The 19690-nt window shown below is 40.4% G+C and overlaps 1 protein-coding gene across 7 annotated transcripts in view; it reads right to left on the bottom strand.

The window, feature by feature from the left end:
* The window catches only part of mcf2l2 (MCF.2 cell line derived transforming sequence-like 2), a 116495-nt gene that overhangs the window by 66911 nt on the left and 29894 nt on the right, over positions 1 to 19690 (bottom strand). For 6 of the 7 annotated variants that reach the window (XM_026158153.1, XM_026158157.1, XM_026158152.1 and 3 more), the window contains exons 2-9: positions 10917 to 11000; positions 5846 to 5960; positions 5456 to 5546; positions 4842 to 4961; positions 3669 to 3785; positions 3409 to 3558; positions 2721 to 2845; positions 2498 to 2612 (exon numbers count right to left, since the gene is read on the bottom strand). In XM_026158153.1, coding sequence (XP_026013938.1) covers positions 2498 to 2612; positions 2721 to 2845; positions 3409 to 3558; positions 3669 to 3785; positions 4842 to 4961; positions 5456 to 5546; positions 5846 to 5960; positions 10917 to 11000 — 917 coding nt within the window. The remainder of the gene's footprint in view (positions 1 to 2497; positions 2613 to 2720; positions 2846 to 3408; positions 3559 to 3668; positions 3786 to 4841; positions 4962 to 5455; positions 5547 to 5845; positions 5961 to 10916; positions 11001 to 19690) is intronic. The other variant, XM_026158154.1, reaches the window with a different exon arrangement.

Raw genomic sequence — 19690 nt, forward strand, 5'->3', positions numbered from 1 at the left:
ATTCATCAGCAGGGGGCAGTGTGGTCCTTTCTTTCTGCCCTGACTGTATTTTCCTCTACACCATGGCTGCCTGTATTATATATTAATCAGTGTGGAAACTGCATCAGAGCTGTGCTTTGCTTGGAGAAGGTGGCAACAGTACTTGCTATTGTTGACACTGTAGCAACTGTAATTTCATTTTATTCCATTTTTGTACGTCGGGTTACTCTTACTTTTTTTGGGGGGGGGGGGGGGTATTAAGGTTTTTGGGGCACATGGTGTTAATATTTCCCTTTATTGTTGCTGTTTTCGTGTGTTTAATTAATCTAAAACTTTAGTTTAATCATGTTGACTGATAGCAGTAAGTGATGCCTGTCTCTGTATTATGAATGTATATGCATAGCCCTCTGAAGGCACTTGGATTTTATCATTATGCAAAAGGTGTCTTTGGCTTTACACCAGAAGAAGCTGTGATGACTGCTGAGAATAACAGTTCTATTTTATTAGGAGGTTGGAGACGTGCCAGTGATGTAAGCTGTGAGCAAAGAAACTGGTATCTGCCCTGTTGTCCCCATAGTTTTTCATCTCTGCTCACTCATTCACTGCATTCTTGCTTTTTACTTTCTGGCTAGTTACCGAATAAAAGGAACTAAATGGACGTAGCGTTTTGTGGGAGAAACGTTTCGTCACTCATCTAAGTGACGTCTTCAGTCTCAGCTGACTGCAGGTTTCCCCAATCTTATAAACAGTACATTTGCATAATGACTGAACCTGAAGGAACAATGAGCTGGGAGGTCAGTTCCTTAATCTTAATTATGCAAATTCTCATGACCATTGATCAACAACCACTGACCAAAACCCACTGACCAAAACCCACTGATCAATGGCCATGAGTACCATTCACAGAGAGTTGGGTAATGGCTGCAATCACAGCATTGTAAGATGGCGAAAGATGTACCCTTTAGCACAACACAGAAGAGCTGCCTTGTCAGGCCAGGACTCTGCAGTCTATTTACACCTACAGGCCAGTGGACGCTGTTTCAAGGATGAGGATGTACACATCCTGGACAGGGAGGAACGCTGGTTTGAGCGTGGAGTCAAGGAGGCCATTTACGTGAAAAGGGAAAGACCATCTCTGAATCAAGGAGGGGGCCTGAGAGCTGAATTTTCTTATCGTTTACCTGAGTTCAAGTTTGCAACCCCCCATTCATCTTGCCTGAGACACCTTTGTTCTGGCCCCGTGGAGGAGGCCGCAAACGCCGACGCAGAAGATCCAACGTTCTGGTTCGACTGAGATGGCCCACTAACAGACCACCGCTCTCCAGTTTATTACAGGCTATTGTGCAGTTTCTGGAGACCAAGCTGTGCGAATTTCGGACACGGATCTCATTCCAGTGAGAGATGCGGGATTGCTGCGTGATCTTCCTCACAGAAACCTGGCTATCGGACTCCGCCATACAACTACCGGGGCAGCGCATTGGTCACAGGAGCAAACTGAGAAAGGCAGAGGCGGTGGTGTGTGCATCAACAACAGCTGATGTGACTGCCCCAACGTGCACCCGGTTAACTCCTTCTGCTCACTGGACCTGGAGTACCTGATGATTAAGTGCTGGCCATTCTGGCTACAGAGAGCATTTACAGCAGTCATTATTATGGCTGTTTACATCCCCCCCACAAGCCGACACTGATCGAACATGCAGAGAACTGTACAGCGCGATTAGCAGTAAGGAAACCGCACACCCAGAGGCGGCGTTTATACCGTTGGTCGGACCAATCAAAGTCCATGTTGTGGGACTGTTTTGATAACGCGGACTGGGGAATGTTTCACATGGCTGCTGACGACATCAATGAGGACACAAACTCAGTCTACAGATTTATCAGAAAATGCGTGGAAGATGTCGTCCCACCCAGAACAGTTAAAAGTCTACCCAAATCAAAAACCGTGGATTAAGAGTGATGTTTGCACTGCACTGGCGGCAGGGAACACTGCTTTTGCCTCCGCGAACACATTGGACTACAAACACGCAAATTACCAACTCATTAAAGCAGCCAAACGGGAGTACAGGGACAAAGTGGAACAGCAATTTCACAATCGTGGGAGAATGTGCCAGGGACTAAACACATTCACAGACTAAAGAGGGGAAAATCAGCACACCACGGCCTCTGTGTGAGGATCTAAACGTATTCTATGCTAGATTCGACACAACAAACACCACAAGACCGGACAGTGTACGCATCGGTGGGGAGAGAGCGGAGGGAAAACACACAGCAAGGGGCCACCTCTGCAAAACATTATTTGTAAAAATGAAAGATTCACTCATCCCTGTTCTCTCTGCATTAAATTATCCCAAGATCAAGTTGTTTCATAAAAATGTGATATTAAAAAAACATTTTTAGAAATGTAGAGGACATACACTCATTGTAATATGTGAAGATGCGAAACATTGCCCTTTCCACTGGTCTACTTGCAGTACCTCACATGAAAAACCAAAGGCTGCATGGCAATGGCATACTTTACCTCTCTGAAGTCCTGCTCAAAGTGACGCAACTGTAGGCACTGCTCCAGTTTGAGATGGTGTTTGCTCCAGAACTGTTCAAAGGCATTTTCTGTCTCATCTAGCTGGGCCAAAAGCCTAAAACACAGATTACAAATGTAATGAGAATTGGTACATAATTGCTCAAAATACATAACAATATACAGTGTGCATGACATCTATAAAGGAGTCTTTGTCGTTTGTTACCTTTCCACAGTAGTTTGGTTTTCCATCTCATCAGGGTTGAGTTCATGATCCTCTGACTTGGCTGACTGATCTTTTATACAACTATACAAGGTGGTGCCTTGCTTCACAGCTAGCCTCAGTTCATCCTGATTCACAGAAACAGAAGCATTAATATCACAGAACATTAATATCATAGAGAAACTTTTGCAAATCTGTGCAAGTTCCTATTTCAGCAGAAATATCCAAGTACATGTAGTAGAGGAATTAAAGACATCTACACTTTTGCATTTAAAACTGATATTTGAAGTAGGTAAAGTCAGTCACGTAGAATATTCCAAGGCTGGAGCCTATCCCAGCTGTCTTAGAGCGAGAGGCAGAGTACAGCCTAGAAAGGTCGCCAGTCTGTTGCAGGGCTAACAGCAAATTGCACTCACATTTACTCCTGCATTCACACTTATGGGCAATTTAGTGTTTCCAATTAACCTAACCCCACTAACTGCATGTCTTTGGACTGTGGGAGGAAGCCGGAGGACCCGGGAGAACATGCAAACTCCACACAGAAAGACCATGGCGTGATGGTGGAATTGAACTCAAGACTTTCTTGCTGTGAGGCACCAGTGCTAACCAGATATACTAGTGTAAAAATACTTGCTTTGTCTCATGTTAATATGTGTGTGTGTGTCCTAGCATATTTAATGCACCACATTACCTTGAGGTTATTGTGTTTGTCGGTGTGTGCTGTAAGGAGGTCTTTGGTGCACTGGACGTCATTGGGCAGCTCTGTCTCTGCTAGGTCTGTCCCGAACTTCTGTAACATCTGGGCTGTGGTTTTCACTGTCATGGCAAAATTTTCTATGGCCTATGGAAACAGACTCACATGTTACTCTGCAATGTCTTCTAATCTAGCTCACCATACACCTGCTATAATGTCAAATCTGGTATTGAATGCTACAGTAAGTCAGTGCTCACTGTTCGGTGGTGTATCCACTGACTGTGACAGTATTCCAGGTTTCCTCCTAACTCTCGGGTCAGCTGGCTTTTATCCACATAGCCATGTAGGTCAGACAGCGAGTTCAGCATCACGATCTGCAAACACAGTGCATTGCTTTACGTGCTCCATTATTATTAAGTAAAATTGGTAGAACAACTTCTCATAGTCAATGTTGTTGCAAGATGGGAAGCATTGCCTGGTAAGTTACTAAATAGGAAATCAAACATTTTGGTTTACAAGACATACACTTTGTACCTTTCAAAACTTTGCTTTGAAAGGCACCATATAAGTAAGGGGTTATTATTTTTATTACTACATTTGCATACACAATTTTAAAAAACGAGATGCATTTGTAGGTGCTGACTTGAAAATAAGTATCAAAATATGTATTCATGAATAATTTATTTATCTTGTTTAGCTAAAACCTAAGATCTATGATGAAATGATTTCCCTCACAAAAAATAAATGCAATTTTCCTGTTGTGTGATTTTCCTGTCAAAGCAGCCAGTCTTTCTTTCCCACCAAACCTCTTTGCTCACTGTTGCTCAGTCCTTCAAAAATGTGACACAGTGTTTATCTTAACAAAACAGTGGATTGAGGAAGACCTGGTTATGTTACACAACTCTGACAACTGATCCACTGTGTCTGTCTTTGTCAGTATTTTTATATCGTTTTGATACCACTGACATGCCCATCAAAGGATAAAAAGCTATAGTTATGTTTAACACCTACAAAAGAGACATAACATCTCTCAACAAGCTTGGAGTCCTCCAGGAAACACTGGAGAAAGTGGCCAGGGAGAGGAAAGTGTAGTTTTCCTGATAGATGGATGGAGTTATGGTTGGATGGATGGATGGATGGGTGGGTGGTGCATGCTTGATGCTTTTCATACTTTGCTATTGAAATGTTAGGTTTAATTGTGCTGTGATAAAAAAAAAAATCACACCTTATGCAATTTAAGGAATTGTTCTATGGAAAAAAAATCCCTCGTTGTGTTAAAGCATAGCATCTCTGTGTGTTTGGATGACATGTTTTCTCTTTCAGTATATCAAAAAAGCTAACTATTATCATGGGGAATACTTTTTGTCTCTCTTTTAGGTGTCTGTTTCAGAACCATACCCTGGCTCAGAATAAAACACCTGCATGCTTACCGGTACCTTCATTTTGAAGTCATCCTTGTGTAGTTTGATCCCAATATCTGCTATATGCTTCTGGAAGAACCTGGATGGCCTCAGCACCAACACTAACTGAAGATTTCCTGGGAATGCCCCCTGGAAAATATAACAAATGAACTTAAAATAAGATATTGCATCTTTTCATTCTCATGGTTATCTGTAAGTTGCTTGTAACAAGCTAAAATATATTCTTCTGGTATAAAACTATTGCAGGTCATAATTAGTTTGTTACAGAAGCATGTTATGAAAGATCTGCCCATTTTAGTTCAAGCTCACTGAGCCTGATAGTAAAAATGGTGTTTAAAATAGGAAGGAGCGAAGAGATTTGTTCTAGAGGCACTCTTGCTGTGATATAGGTGTGTACTACAAGCCATTGCATTGAAATTGATTGTTAAATGAGGAATTCTACAATGAATGTGTTTGTGATCCATCCATTGCTCTGGTACAATGTGACGGTAAGGGCCCAAAAGAAAATGAGGCTTTCACAGGGTTGTTACGCCTGTGTAGGAAACACAAAGACTTAAAAGAAACATTTTAAAAAGGTCCTTGTATATATTTCTATGGTGATTTAAGTATCTCACTGAACTTACAGCGATCCTGGATAGAGAGGCCTTTACTGAGCTCCATTTGTCCTTCCGCCGGTCGATGATGATAATGAAGCCAATGCTTGCAGCATCCAGGCTGGAGAGAGGAGGAAAACAATTTAAAGTTATAGGCCATGCTAATCAAATTCCCAAAGGTTTCAGGCTCCGGAAAATACAGAACTCAAGAATTGTCCACATTTCAAGGAATACACAATTAGTACACCACTAAGCATAATTTCCAGAAAGCCTTATGATATTACTGTTGAGATGAAGCAGTGAAGACGTTTAAGCACCCAGGATCAAATGTGATCCTGTGGGGATAGTTTTGAATCAAATGGAATTTTATCTTTATGATCTTTCTCGTTATTAGTTTTAATTGTGTGTGAGTATACATACCTGGGGATGCTGGTCAGGTAAGTAACTACATTGAGGAAATCTTCCTCTGGCACTTCGCTAAAGCCTGAGCACTCTGGGAAAGTGATGATGGGGGCACCATCTTTCCCTCGCCCTCCTATAGCACAGAAAAAATAAACCCAAATCAATAACTGCAGTAACTGTATTGCAAGACATTTTATCATTTGATAACTTAAAGGATTCCCTTTAAGTTGAAATGCGGACATCTGTAAAACCTCCATCACAGCTGTATGAAATTGTGTTTCATTTAAGATATCTGAAATGAAAGTTAAGACACCATTTAAATCAGAATATATGAAATTGTTTTGTTTTCCCAGTAGGAATCGTATTACAGGCACCCAGATGAAATTAGCGACATGGGGAATGGGCAATGACTTTTGGGAATGTGGTTCTACTAAATGTAAAATGGTAGAGGAACACCCCAACTCTAACACCTCAGTACTATGTTTGTTCCTTTAGGCTCTCAATTAAAGTTAAACTACATTGTGTTCTTAGTATATGTCCAACCATAACATTTTATTTACACTTCTCACAGATTTGGTTTTACTGTTTTCACTCTTTTTGTCTTCATTGCCAACTGTAAGAAGACCAAACTGTTCAATGAGTCAAGTATAAGACCTCAGGGTAGTCTTATACTTGACTCATGAATTACTGGTCCTTGCTGTGGATGAGGCTGTGTGCTTCAGTCTTCTTGAGATTTGAATGTGGCTTGTATTGTGAAAAAAGTGCTTTGAGTAGTCAGTAAGACTAGAAAGCACTATATAACTATGAATTAATGTTCTTCATGTCACATTTCACTACAGCGGATAACCCTCTAGTGTCATTGTTCAATGTCTGCAACACTTTGTAGATGTACCTGAAATAAACACCATTAAACCATAATCTAAATAATGTTTCAAGATTTAAAAGAAATTATTGAACTCAAACCATGATTATTTCATAAACTTAAACTGGCTAATGTAAATGCTAAGCAAAACACAAGTCTAAAAATACTAGTCGTATACTATTTTCAAACTTGTGTGTTCTCATTGTTAATTCTGTCTCGTAATCAAGGCTTTTGTGGCTTACTATATTTGATCATCAGTGTGCTTTACCTTTGCAGATCTATAAAAGGGCCCTACAAGGAGCCAGTGTGCAACCAGTAGTCTTGACACTTCTAGTTGCAGATACAGATTGGAAAAATCCAATACTTGCACATCTCTCGAAATGTCACTAGATGGTGAACATGAGCCATAAATCTGCTGGCTTGACAAATAAAACATTGCTACGGCATGCTACTTGAGAAAAAAACGAACAGTGTTTGTAATGCTAAAAGTTACAGACATTCATACAGACATTAAAGGGCTGTGCATAACCTTGAATCAGCACATCTGAGGATATTTTTGTTGGTTTAGAATTTTGTCTGACCAGCATCTCTCAACCACAAACATGTAACTAACTTGCTGAGAATGGAAAGTTTATACTCAACACGTTGCAGGAGGGGAAGAAAGTGGGAGTCATGGTCTGACATCTGTGATACTGGCATTTAAAAAACATCTGTTAGGCAAGGCAGGTAAGTGCTGCAGTGTTATTAGTTAAATCCCAAAACATTATGAGATGTTATAGAACCCATATTTCCCACTAAGGAGAACCAACCAAAACAGAGCTCCAGTAGTGTAAATTAAATTAAAATGACTCAAATAATGCTTTATGTCTGCCAGATATAGTCATATCAACTTTCTGAAACTTGTAGAAAGAAGGAAACACTATTTTGAAAACCTTTTACACTCCACAAAAATATACATTTTCCTCTCTAAGAACATAAAAGACTCTGTTAATTCTCCCTAATAAAGTTACTGCCGTAAAAGTATGTGAAATGTGCATGTTTCCAATTTCCTGCTTGCAACTCCTTGTCTGCTGCTAGTAGTGCAAAGGTCATCTAACCCAGAAAAAGTGACGGGTTTTACACTGACCACTCAGTGATGTGTTTCCCCTTTACTTTTTAAGGAGAATCAAAAGAATGCAACAAATCCTGCAGCTGTCCATGAGGGAAAACAAAATCATAAAAACTCTAAGAAAAGAGGCATGAAATTGTTTGGTATACTTCCTAACTGGTCTCTGGCAAAAGGAAACCCTCACTGGTTCCAGTTCATGTATATATAAAATGTGTATACAGAGAGACAAAAATAGCAAACCAAATGATCATAGCGTTTAAACCTGGATCCTACTGAGAAGGCACACACACTCACAGTAGGCACACACATGTGGTGAGGACTATGAACCAGACTTGTGTTACCCTTATGTAATTCTAGAGGCAAGTAATGCTGAGAGAGGAACTTTTGGAAACAGTTATTTTGGCTGTTTGGTGAGACGACTGAGAGAAGGAATGAGAGGCATCCCTGGAGAACCACACAGACTGCTGTGTCACCACTAACAGCACATCTGGAAAAGTCTGAGGGCACCAAGTGTGAATGCTGGGATGCTAAAAGCAATGCTCCACCAGCTCCATGCTAGTTAATAACTGGTCGCATTGGCTTATCATTGTGAGCTATGATGTGCAAATACATGTAGTGAACCACCTACGCATTACACCTACAGAAGCTGATTGGCCATGCAAACCTATGCCAAGAAGCTTCTGGTGGCAGTTTTTGTGCTGATGCTAATACCAGAGGAGGTTTGAATCTTTGCATTTACTGAATTTAGGATGTCTGTGACTTTTTCACACTATGTATCTCTGTAACACTTCTCTGTAGATTAATATGGTCCACCACTTCATGGGTGAGTTATTATGACTTCTAAAAGCTTTTGGTGAGCTCTTTAGAACAACTCTTGTTAATTATTTCATAAGAGTTTGTAACAGCAGACTGCACAACTAGGTGTTTGTGCCAATTAGACTAAAAAAAACAAAGAAAAAAAGAATTGAATTCAATATTTTAAAGGTATGGCATATTACTTTTAGTGTAACTCATTTTAAGAGTTGCTCATCCACTAATGTTCTCCTCATCAATAGTCTCAGCAACAAAGTTCAAATCCACACTTCCTCAAATGAAAAGCTTTTCAATAACACAAAGAAACAAAGAAACATATAGCACTTAAATGTTTTTAAGGCTTCAAATTGAACTTTAAGTTGCTGTAAAAAAATGTTCAAATATTTTTTTAAGAAATCAAAAAGCAAACAAAATGCTTATGTTTTCTCATGTTTCTTCTGTCACGTATGGAGCTCTCAGTTTAAAAGGTGATACAACATTAATGTGTATATTACATTTTAGAATTTGAAAGTGTCTGGTGGTCTACTCATTCTTGGTTTTTTATTGGCTCGTGTTTTTACACAATTCTTTGTGCTATGACTTTATCTTTATTGCAGCCAATTTCCCTGAGATGTTATTATCTGAAGCCTATAAAGAACTGGAGGAAGCAGTTCCCTGGAAGATGTGTGTTGGATGAAATCTTGAATTAATAAATCAGTATTACACAACATGTTATGTGCAGCTCAGTTGTAGCATTGCTAGCACAATTTTACTTACGTAAAATTAATTTTATATCAAATTAATTAATATTTATTAAAATGGACCCTAAAAACAAAACAGACAAAAATGACTATTCTATTCTAGCAGATAACTCCGGAATAAAGATTTCCAGTCATGTCTTAAATTGCAAGATGAGGAGCTAAATACAGACTTCCGTGTAAATTGAATAAAAAAAGGCAAGCCTTTAGTTTGACTGATCAAAAGCTTAACCACAAAATAGACAGGCAACAGGCAGGAAGAGACTGGTAGGTCAGCTGGTAGAGAAAAGAGTGCTGCAAAGTCAGGACAAAAGGGAAATCAGGGAGCTGGATACAGAAGAGTCAGGATATGCAGGTCAAAGTAATCAAGGACAACAAGACAGGTAGTGGGGCAGTAAAGCTGGAGACAAATAACTACCATAAAAAAAACAGGAAGTAACAACAATAACGAAACAGTGAAATGGAAAATATAGGCAAAATTAACTCTATTTAAAGCTCAGGATGCCTAAAAACAAACAGAGAACATCTTAAATAAGGAATTCAAATGCCAACTTAAGCACAACATAAAAAACCCCCGAGATCATAGCATCCACTATCTTTGACCAAGCTCCATTTTGTGTGTTTGCAAGAAAGCAGATACTTGCACCTAGATGCCAGGACAGAATATAATAATACTGTTAAATAAGAGAATAAGGTTTCAGTGCCATAGCAAACTTGAAAATGCCAAATGAACTTTCAAAAGCCCCAAATCCCCAGGGGGAATTAAAAGAAAACCCAAAACATGTGGACAGGAAGATCTGTGTGTATATAAACCTCCAGTGAACTGCTGTGTTTTGTGGAATTAAATGAATCATGATTACATATCACTCCAGCAGATTTCCTCTTTTTTTAAAAAATCAACAAATAGAATCAGTGAGCAAGTCAGCTGAAGGGATTTCAGTGGTTTCCTCATATTATCCGTTTGCTTGTGATTTCCTCGGTGAAGAATAAAAAGTCATGAGAGAGTGAAGCAGCTGAGTTACACATGAAGTCCTTTCTTCTGGCACTTGCATAACTTGTGATACAAAACACAAAAATAGAACATCAGCTAAAAAACTGCTGAGAATGTTTTTGGGGTTTTTTGAAATATCAAAATCATTAAAATCAATTTGGGTTCGAAGCTTTAGTTACAGTAAGCATGAAGGCACAGGGAGAAGTGGTACTGTAACAGGATGTCAGGGATAAAAAATGAAAAAGGCTTTAATTAGTGCTCCATGTTACATAATGGCCATAAAAGACTAAATATGTGCAATATTTTTCTCTTAAATTTACGGAACTGTGGATTTAATGTAGCTAGTAATGATAATGGTGTGATTATTAATGTTTCTGTTATGGTACTATAGCAGTATTCATGAGTTAACAGATACTCTGTCCTGTGTTTGCTACTTTTGTTGTGTCTCCTGTTTTTCCTTATTTGTCTCCTTTTAACGGCTCATTTGTTGTCCCACCCAGAGTTTTGTTTCAATACCTCCACCTAACATGAACTTCAGATATGGAATGAGGGCAAATAGAACATTGCAGGTTACTTACCAGATAGCGAGGCAAACTGGCGGTGAAGCTGCTCTATGATGTCTACGGCCAGCAGGGGCCTGATGTCCTGCTGCATGATCTCATCTGAAAGGAGGCAAAAAACGGTAAATTATCCATGGATCTATTTTGAAAAGACATTACAGATATCATATATCATATATCAGCTGCATATGATATAAAAGTATATTATACTACAATATAAAATCAAAAAGGCCACACATAAGACCAGTTGATCATTTAATCGGAGATCAAAGAAAACAGGCTAGAGTGCAGCACACAAAATCACATTAGAGTATAAAGTTATAAAGCTATGAAGTAGCTATTTCATGGAGCACTGCAGAAAACCACAGTAAGATTTGGATGTCTGGTAGCCGTGCAGCTCAGTTGTAGCATTGCTAGCACAATTTTACTTACGTAAAATTAATTTTATATCAAATTAATTAATATTTATTAAAATGGACCCTAAAAACAAAACAGCCAAAAATGACTATTCTATTCTAGCAGATAACTCCGGAATAAAGATTTCCAGTCATGTCATGAATTGCAAGATGAGGAGCTAATACAGACTTCCGTATAAATTGAATAAAAAAGGCAAGCCTTTAGTTTGACTGATCAAAAGCTTAACCTTAGCTTAGCAGCTTAGCACACAAAATCACATTAGAGTATAAAGTTATAAAGTTATAAAGCTATGAAGTAGCTATTTCATGGAGCACTGCAGAAAACCACAGTAAGATTTGGATGTCTGGTAGCGTAGTTGCAACGTCTGGTAGCCGTTGCAACTACCAACTGTGACATGAGTTTGACAATAGCAAGGGCTAACTCACGTAAGCGCTCTGCAATTAGAGAATTACAATGGTGAGACCTGACAGGCTTGGCTAGCAAGCAGTTCTTTACCACTCTTGAGCACCTGAAGCTTCTCAGTAATCCTCTGAATAGACAGGCACCTAGCTCCATTTGTAATTCTTTGGTGATGTGGAATGGAAGCAGGCAACTAGAAACAATACAAGGAAAATACATCTATGCCATGCAGAGTCTGATTAACCAGGTTTTCATGATGCATTATGAATACTTCAGGAGTCTCCAATGTAAGTCGCAGAACAATTTAATGGGTATTTGTACCAATGAGAAATAGGGAAAGCAGACATTTCTACAGGTAGATATTATCACTCCAGTCCTGAATCTGTCATCTTACTGAAAGAATTTTCATCTTCAAACACACTGTGAGCCACGTTCAACCATTTCATTGTCATGGTCCTGGGCCATGTTGGCCCAGTATTCTTAGTTTTCATGTATTTTTGTATTTTGTTCCTTATTTAGGCCATGTTTCCTGAGTTGCCCTGGTGTGTTGTTCCCTAAGTGTTTTCCCTTCGTGACTCTTACCCCCTGTGTGCCCCTCTGTGTAGTCATGAGCCCTTGTCTCTCTTTGTGTTTATTCTATGTTTTCCTCAGCCCGTTATGTCTGTGTTTTCCCCGTGCTCTCTCTCCTCCTGTCTGAACCTCTGTACTTCCTGTTTTACTTTGCCCGTCTCCCGCCAGTGTGGTGTTCACTCCTGCCGTGTCTTGTTATGATTATCAGTGTCACCTGTGTTCCCCGTGTGCTCCCACTTCCCTCGTTAACCCTCTGTGTATTTATGTCTGCGTCTCCCTCAGTTCTGTGTCGTGTTCTCCCTCATGCTGTGTGTGATTCCCCTGTGTTCCTTGGTGAGCTTTGTTAGTTTTTCCCAGTTTAGTTTTGTATTTCCTGTCATCCTTTGTCAGCAATAAAGCTGCTTTTTGAGTTCATCCCCTGAGTCTGTGAGTTTTGCGATTGGGTCCTCATCCTGCCTGCCACACAGCGATCCATGACATTCATCCAGACAAGTTGCTTTCTGAGTTTAACTGCAGATACAGGTATGCATAATAAGGAAGTAAAAAGTAAACAAAACAGATACCACAGAAAGGCGTTGAGGCCAACAACAGATTTCACTCATTAATATAAAAAGTACAGTCCCTAGGCTGGACACTTTGTGACCTTACCTACAGAAGAGAGGTAAGCACGTATCAATATACGCACACATTTTTTCATAAAACATCAGTATATACCTCTGAACTTGAAGCACAAAAATCCTCTGATATGTTTTAAAGTTGAAAAATCTAAAGACATTGTTTTATAGAGAAAATTGATTGCAGGTAGCATAAACATTATTGGCCATTTCAAAGGTCAGCAGAATCAGTCAGGGGTTCAGAGACTAATAAGAAAGTATCTGTCTGCATTCATTTAGGAAAAAACAGACAAAATGGGGGCAGGAAGGTGTTATAATATAATTTGACACTGTTTTGTTTGATTTTTGTTATTTGATTTTCCGTATCTTTGACAATCTTCTCTACCTGTTGGACTTGTTAGGACGTGTAAGTGGAAAGGGGCATTGCTGCTGTACTCCAAATTCAATTTATAATAAAAACTGAATCAAAGCAGTTTACTGTTTAAGCTGACTGCCCTAAACTGGTGCTGGCTGAATGCTCAAACATGGACCTTAGGCTACTGAGCTATTTTCCCATACATTTCTGTTAGTACACCAGTATTATTGCTGATGTGAACCTAAAAACGTTTCACATAAAATATGCAAACTCAAAGAGAACTTGAATGATTTTTTACCAACAACTCGAGAAAAGAAAAGTGGATCTTGAGTAGAAAAAGTAGAACTTTTCTCACAAATTACGCATCAAGTGACTTTTCGCCAACAAAGGTTTCCAGTAGCTAAAATGTACCAGCCAAGTGTATATTTACCAGTGATGTAAAATTGTCCCTTTGTGTAACATTTTATTGTATTTAGCATTAAGATAATATGTCTTATGATGAATCAAAAAGAGCCAAGAATTAATCAGTTCGGGCCAAAATAGAATATGCAACTCTACTGAACATCTTTGCTATGAAATAGACTTATAAGTCCATATTTTATGGTCTCTATAGGAGCTTTGTGTGATCTGCAGTTCAAAGCAATTGTTATTTATCTTATCTTGGGTTTTGGTTGAGTTCCTCAGTCTGAAACAAGCCATTTTAACATTTCATATCTTAACCCAACTGTCTTTTAATTAGCAGCCCCTCACAAAGGCTTAAAGAGTATGTGGGTGGGTCTTTTGTTCTCTCAGCCAGAGCTACAGTATGTGTTTGAGATGACCATATTAGGGATTCGTCATACAAATGTGATCCATATGCTTTGTATTATTATACGGTTTTTACTTTACAATATAAAGTACTTTGAAGCGGCTCCTGTTGTGATTTTGCACTATATGAATAAAACTGAATAGAATTCAGATGAATAAAGATTCAAACATAGAAGCAAAGCATTTAAAGCAATCTGAAGCCTTATAATTTAGACCAGCATTAATATGATCAAACAGCAGTGGAACAGTAATTATATGACAGACAAAAGCATACATGGCAGAACACATAATAATAGGCTGACTTTAGGGACCTTTATCTCCATTTTTCTTTGCACATCACATGTTCATCCTAAGCAGCCAGTTCTAAAGCTATCCATTTCTGACTGCTGTTCATATGACATTTATAAGGAACTGGAACAAAGCATTCTTAGACGAGGCTTTAAGGATATGTATTCCTGCTCTGGTTTAATGTTTATTATGGTTCTCCTGCAGGGTAAAGCTCTAAGTGCACTGTGCAGTGAACAAGCCTTTCTCTGTTACAGAGAATAAAGACATGCATTTACACTGACTGCACTTTATTACTCTGAAACATGCTTGGGTAGGTCTTGTGCTAATGGGAGTGGGGACAGAAGCAGAAGAGCATAACAGCTGGTAGTGGACGCTAATGGAGGCATCATCAATGTACCTCTGTTGTTACTATCTGATTCTACTGACACACCAAGGATATTAAAAATTCAGCTTCTGTTACAGACGAGTGCATCCTGAAATGTTTTATAAGATTTTGTTGATTTTGCTAAGAACACACAACAATGTCTTCTTAAAACAAAACCTTGTCTTCGGAGTATCTAATATTTGCTATACTTGTGCAACTTGTGCAAACTGCTCTGGCTACATAAAACTAAACACTGTGTACTATCAATCCATCACTGTGACAAGTGTCTATTCTAAAACATTTTATAAAACAAACATCCAATGCAAACTTTTGCCCTGTGGTAAATTTAATATAGTGGTTGCACTGTTTAATATCATTTTAAATAAAAAAACAAAGTTTTCAAGATCAGGTTAATTTAAAAAAAAAAAAGTATAGGAAATTTTGTCTAAGAACATTCAGAACAGTAGTGTTATACAATCAGATCTAGGTCAGGCACCCGACGAGGGAGACTGTTCTGTATTGTTGGAACATCAAAGTAGAAAGGAGTGGTGAAGACAGATGTGATGCATGACCACTTCAAGGCTTGACAGAAAAGTGCTGTTTTTAGAAACTGAAGCAGTCCCGAGGAGACAAAGGGTACGTGCAGGAAGAACTCCTATAAGGACGCAATGAACTCTAATGGCACCAGTGAAATTCTTAATTTGGGAGATTAAGCTTGGACAACAACACGCAGGAACTAACAAAGTTTTCTGTAGATATGTTGAACTACTACAATTAAATGGTTCACTAGCATCTGTTTCTATGTTGGGCAGCAGCTCCTGTTCAATATGACCAAAATTATAGCCCCATGAGGAAAGCTGCAAACCTTACAGCCCTACTTCAAAGGGTGGGACATTTTTTCAGTTTGACAAAGTCCTCATTGCGCCAGCAGCAAGTTAACAAAATATATTGTCAGTGCTCTGATGGAGATCAGATGGTGTTAGCAGTGTGTAAACAACAAGGCATATTCCAAGCAATTTTGATTTTTGGTTATATCTACACTCCCCTTTTACATCTAGTCCCACTGGTGCATGTAATAGATGTAGTATTTATTGTACTTTCTTCTTCTGTGTATGTAAGAACACAGTAAAGGTACAGTGACATCAGCGTCTTGTTCAACAAAACCAGGATAAAGGATATGACACCAAAGTCCTGAGGTTGGCAGACTGAACATGAACCATAATCAATGTAAGATAGTGCTGGAGTTATAATTTGAGCTGGCATAATGATCAAACCAAAACCTGTGTTTAAAGGATGGACGTTGCCTATTGATTTGAAAAATTAGCTTTTTAAACTGTAATGGGCTACCAACTAATTGTAACTACTACCAACTATTGTTGTTGTGGAGCTTAATGGGGACTATAATGTAGAAAATGAGCATAATGTTTTGTTCTCTATGAAGTGAAACTAGGGACTGATCTCATAACTCACCGGGAAAGTATTTACTGAGGGCATGGATCATGTTGTGTATTTTGGGTTATAACAGGACCCGTAGCGGTCATGCCCAGAGGCATTATGGGAAACCAGCTTTAGGCTGTCGCTCGGGCTAGCTCCATGTTAAGTTATGCCGTTATAATAAATACCTCAAGTTACGTCGTGGTCCGAGTATCATTGTTATACTAGTAACCCGGAGTGAAGATTTAACAAAAGTGGCGACGAGGACGTCTGGACCGACGCTGCAGTCCGCTTGGAGTTTTACACTTTTTTTTCCTGCTGATGCCTCGTACTGACTTGGTGTTAGACGGCGCCGGAGGGAGGAATGTACAGCGGACAGGACGACGAAGGCAGACTCCGTAAGTGACGCTAACCAAACGTAAACGGGAAAAAGAGACGTTACGAAAAGGAACAGTTGTGAGGGGAAGAGTGCCATTCAACCAGGGGCCGAGTAATGGCTGGAGTTACTGGCCCTATCGGTCCCTTCGACGAAAGCACGGAGCAATGGAGCTCATATACGGAGCGTTTTGGATATTTCGTTGCGGCTAACGACATACAGGATGCTAAACTGGTGCCCATTTTTTTGAGTGTGATAGGCCCAAAGACTTTTACCCTGCTAAGGAGCCTGCTACAGCCAGCAAAGCCAGGCAATAAAAGTTTCACAGAGATCGTGGACACACTGACCAAACACTTCTCGCCCAAGCCCCTCGTGCTCGCTGAACGGTTCAGGTTTCACAAGCGAAACCAAGAAGAGGGTGAGTCTGTCACAATGTTCGTTGCATCGTTACGCAAATTAGCTGAACACTGTGAGTTTAAAGATGTTTTAAATGACACATTAAGAGACAGACTCGTGTGTGGTTTAAGAAATGAAGCTGCACAGAAGAAATTGCTCACGGAAAGTGACTTGACTCTTGAGAAGGCAATTAATATCAGTGTGACCATGGAAATGGCATCAAAAGAAGCCCATGCGCTACATGCTACAGACAGAGTACACAAACTAGACAATGGTAAAGCAAATGCACAGGGACCATGCTTCCGCTGTGGCAAGTTAGGACACCTTGCTAGTGATTGCTGGTGCAAAGAAATGGATTGCAACAACTGTGGAAAAAAAGGTCATGTAGCACAGGCATGCAGGAACAAAAGGTGCAAGGATAAGGACTCAAAGCCTGGAAATAAAAGAGGCACTGCAAGATTCAAAAAAGAAAGACATGTTCACACAGTTAAGCTTCATGAGGATAGAGCAAATGACTCCTCAGATGAAGAAGTGTTGTCTGCAATAAATACTGTGCGATTACTGAAGGTGGATGAAACCTCAGACGGCTTTTGGATCAAGCCCAAACTGGAGGGACATGTTGTAAAAATGCAGATTGACACTGGGTCAAAAGCATCACTAGTGTCATATAATGTCTATAGGACATGTCTGAAGCACCTTCCACTCAAACCCTCCGACACAGTATTTAAAGGATATACTGGACATCGAGTGCCTATGAAAGGAATGGCAGAGGTGACTGTTCAATACAATGGCCAAACTGCTAAGCTGCCTGTGTATGTTACGCAGAAGAACTGCCCTGCTATAATGGGACGTGTGTGGCTCAAAACAATCAGACTCAACTGGCAAGGAGTGAGAAAGCTGTCGCATGGTTCCTCTCAGCTACAGGCCATACTGGGAAAACACCAGGAGGTTTTTCGTGAGGAACTGGGCAGCATGAAAAAAATTACAGTGAAGCTGCATCTCAAGCCTGACTCCAAGCCAGTCTTTATGAAGGCTAGACCTGTGCCGTACGCCATTCGGCCCAAAGTGGAGTCTAATTTAGACGCATTGGTCAAGAATGGGGTTCTGGAGCCGGTTACGACCAGCGAGTGGGCCACGCCCATCGTTCCAGTTCCTAAAAAGGACGGCGGAATCCGGATCTGCGGAGACTTCAAGGTATCCGTGAATCCTGTATTAACAGCAGAGCAGTATCCCCTTCCGCTGATTGATGACTTATTTGCTGGTCTGAGTGGAGGACAAAAGTTCAGCAAAATAGATCTCAACCAAGCTTACCTGCAAATGCACGTTGAAGAGCAGTCACGTGACATGTTGACTATTAACACACATAAGGGACTTTTCAGATTTTGCAGGTTGCCTTTTGGCATCACATAAGCTCCAGCATTGTTTCAACGAGCGATTGATCAAATCCTGAGCGGATTACCTGGTGTGCAATGCTGTCTGGATGATATCCTGTGTACAGGAGCAGATGATGAAGAGCATCTGCGCAACTTGGATGCGACCCTTCAGAGGCTGAAGGAATACGGATTGAGAGTCCGTAAGGAGAAATGTGACTTTTTTCAGTCATCTGTGGAATATCTAGGGCACGTGATTGATGCAAATGGACTTCACACTGCACCTTCGAAGATCACAGCAATCGTGGATGCACCCCCACCACGACATGTCAGTCAGTTAAAGTCTTTCTTAGGGCTGTTGAACTACTACGGACGGTTCATACCCAACTTGGCATCACTCCTGAAACCACTGCACAACCTGCTACGCAAGGAAGAAACATGGGAGTGGACAGCAAGCTGCCAAGAGGCCTTTCAAAAGGCAAAGGATTCACTGACTGCATCTGAGGTGCTAACCCACTTCAATCCCAAGTTCCCAATTCAGCTTGCTTGTGATGCTTCTCCCTATGGGGTGGGGGCAGTGATTTCCCACATTCTCCCAAATGGCGAAGAAAGGCCAATTGCATTCGCATCAAGGACATTAAACACAGCAGAGTCCAACTATGCTCAGCAGGAACGAGAGGCGCTGAGCATTGTATTCGGTGTTCGGAAATTCCACCAGTACCTGTACGGTAGGAAGTTTACACTGTTTACTGACCATAGGCCTCTCACAACCATCCTGGGACCCTATACAGGGATTCCATCTCTTGCTGCTTCACGTCTCCAGAGGTGGGCGTTGATATTGTCAGGACATTCTTATGACATCAAGTATCGCAAATCGGAGTCTCATTGCAATGCAGACGGGTTGTCCAGGTTACCCCTTCCTGTTAAAAAACCCGTCTCTGACACAGTTGAGATCCTCTACTTCAGGGAGGTAGGGACAGCACCTGTTTCGGCTGTGCAGGTGAAAAAGGCGTCCAGAAATGACCCTGTGTTGGCAGCAGTGCTGGACTGGATCATTAAGGGTCTGCCTGCAAGTAAGGGTGTAGACCTGAAGGCTTTCCTGGGAAAGCGGGCGGAGCTTCCTGTTCAGGCGGGATGTTTGCTGTGGGGGAGGAGAGTCATCATTCCCATGTCACTGCGACCAAAACTGTTGAAGCAACTGCATGCAGGACATAGTGGAATAGTGAGAATGAAGGAAATAGCGAGAAGCTATTTTTGGTGGCCAAATATGGACAAACAGATTGAGGAGATTGCTAAGAACTGCTCTTCGTGTCAGATGGTCCGGAACAACCCACCACTTGCTCCTCTTCATCCCTGGGAGTTCCCACAGGAGCCATGGCATTGGGTACACATTGACTTTGCA

The sequence above is a fragment of the Astatotilapia calliptera genome, chromosome 23, assembly GCF_900246225.1.
Source record: "Astatotilapia calliptera chromosome 23, fAstCal1.2, whole genome shotgun sequence".
NCBI lineage: Eukaryota > Metazoa > Chordata > Actinopteri > Cichliformes > Cichlidae > Astatotilapia > Astatotilapia calliptera.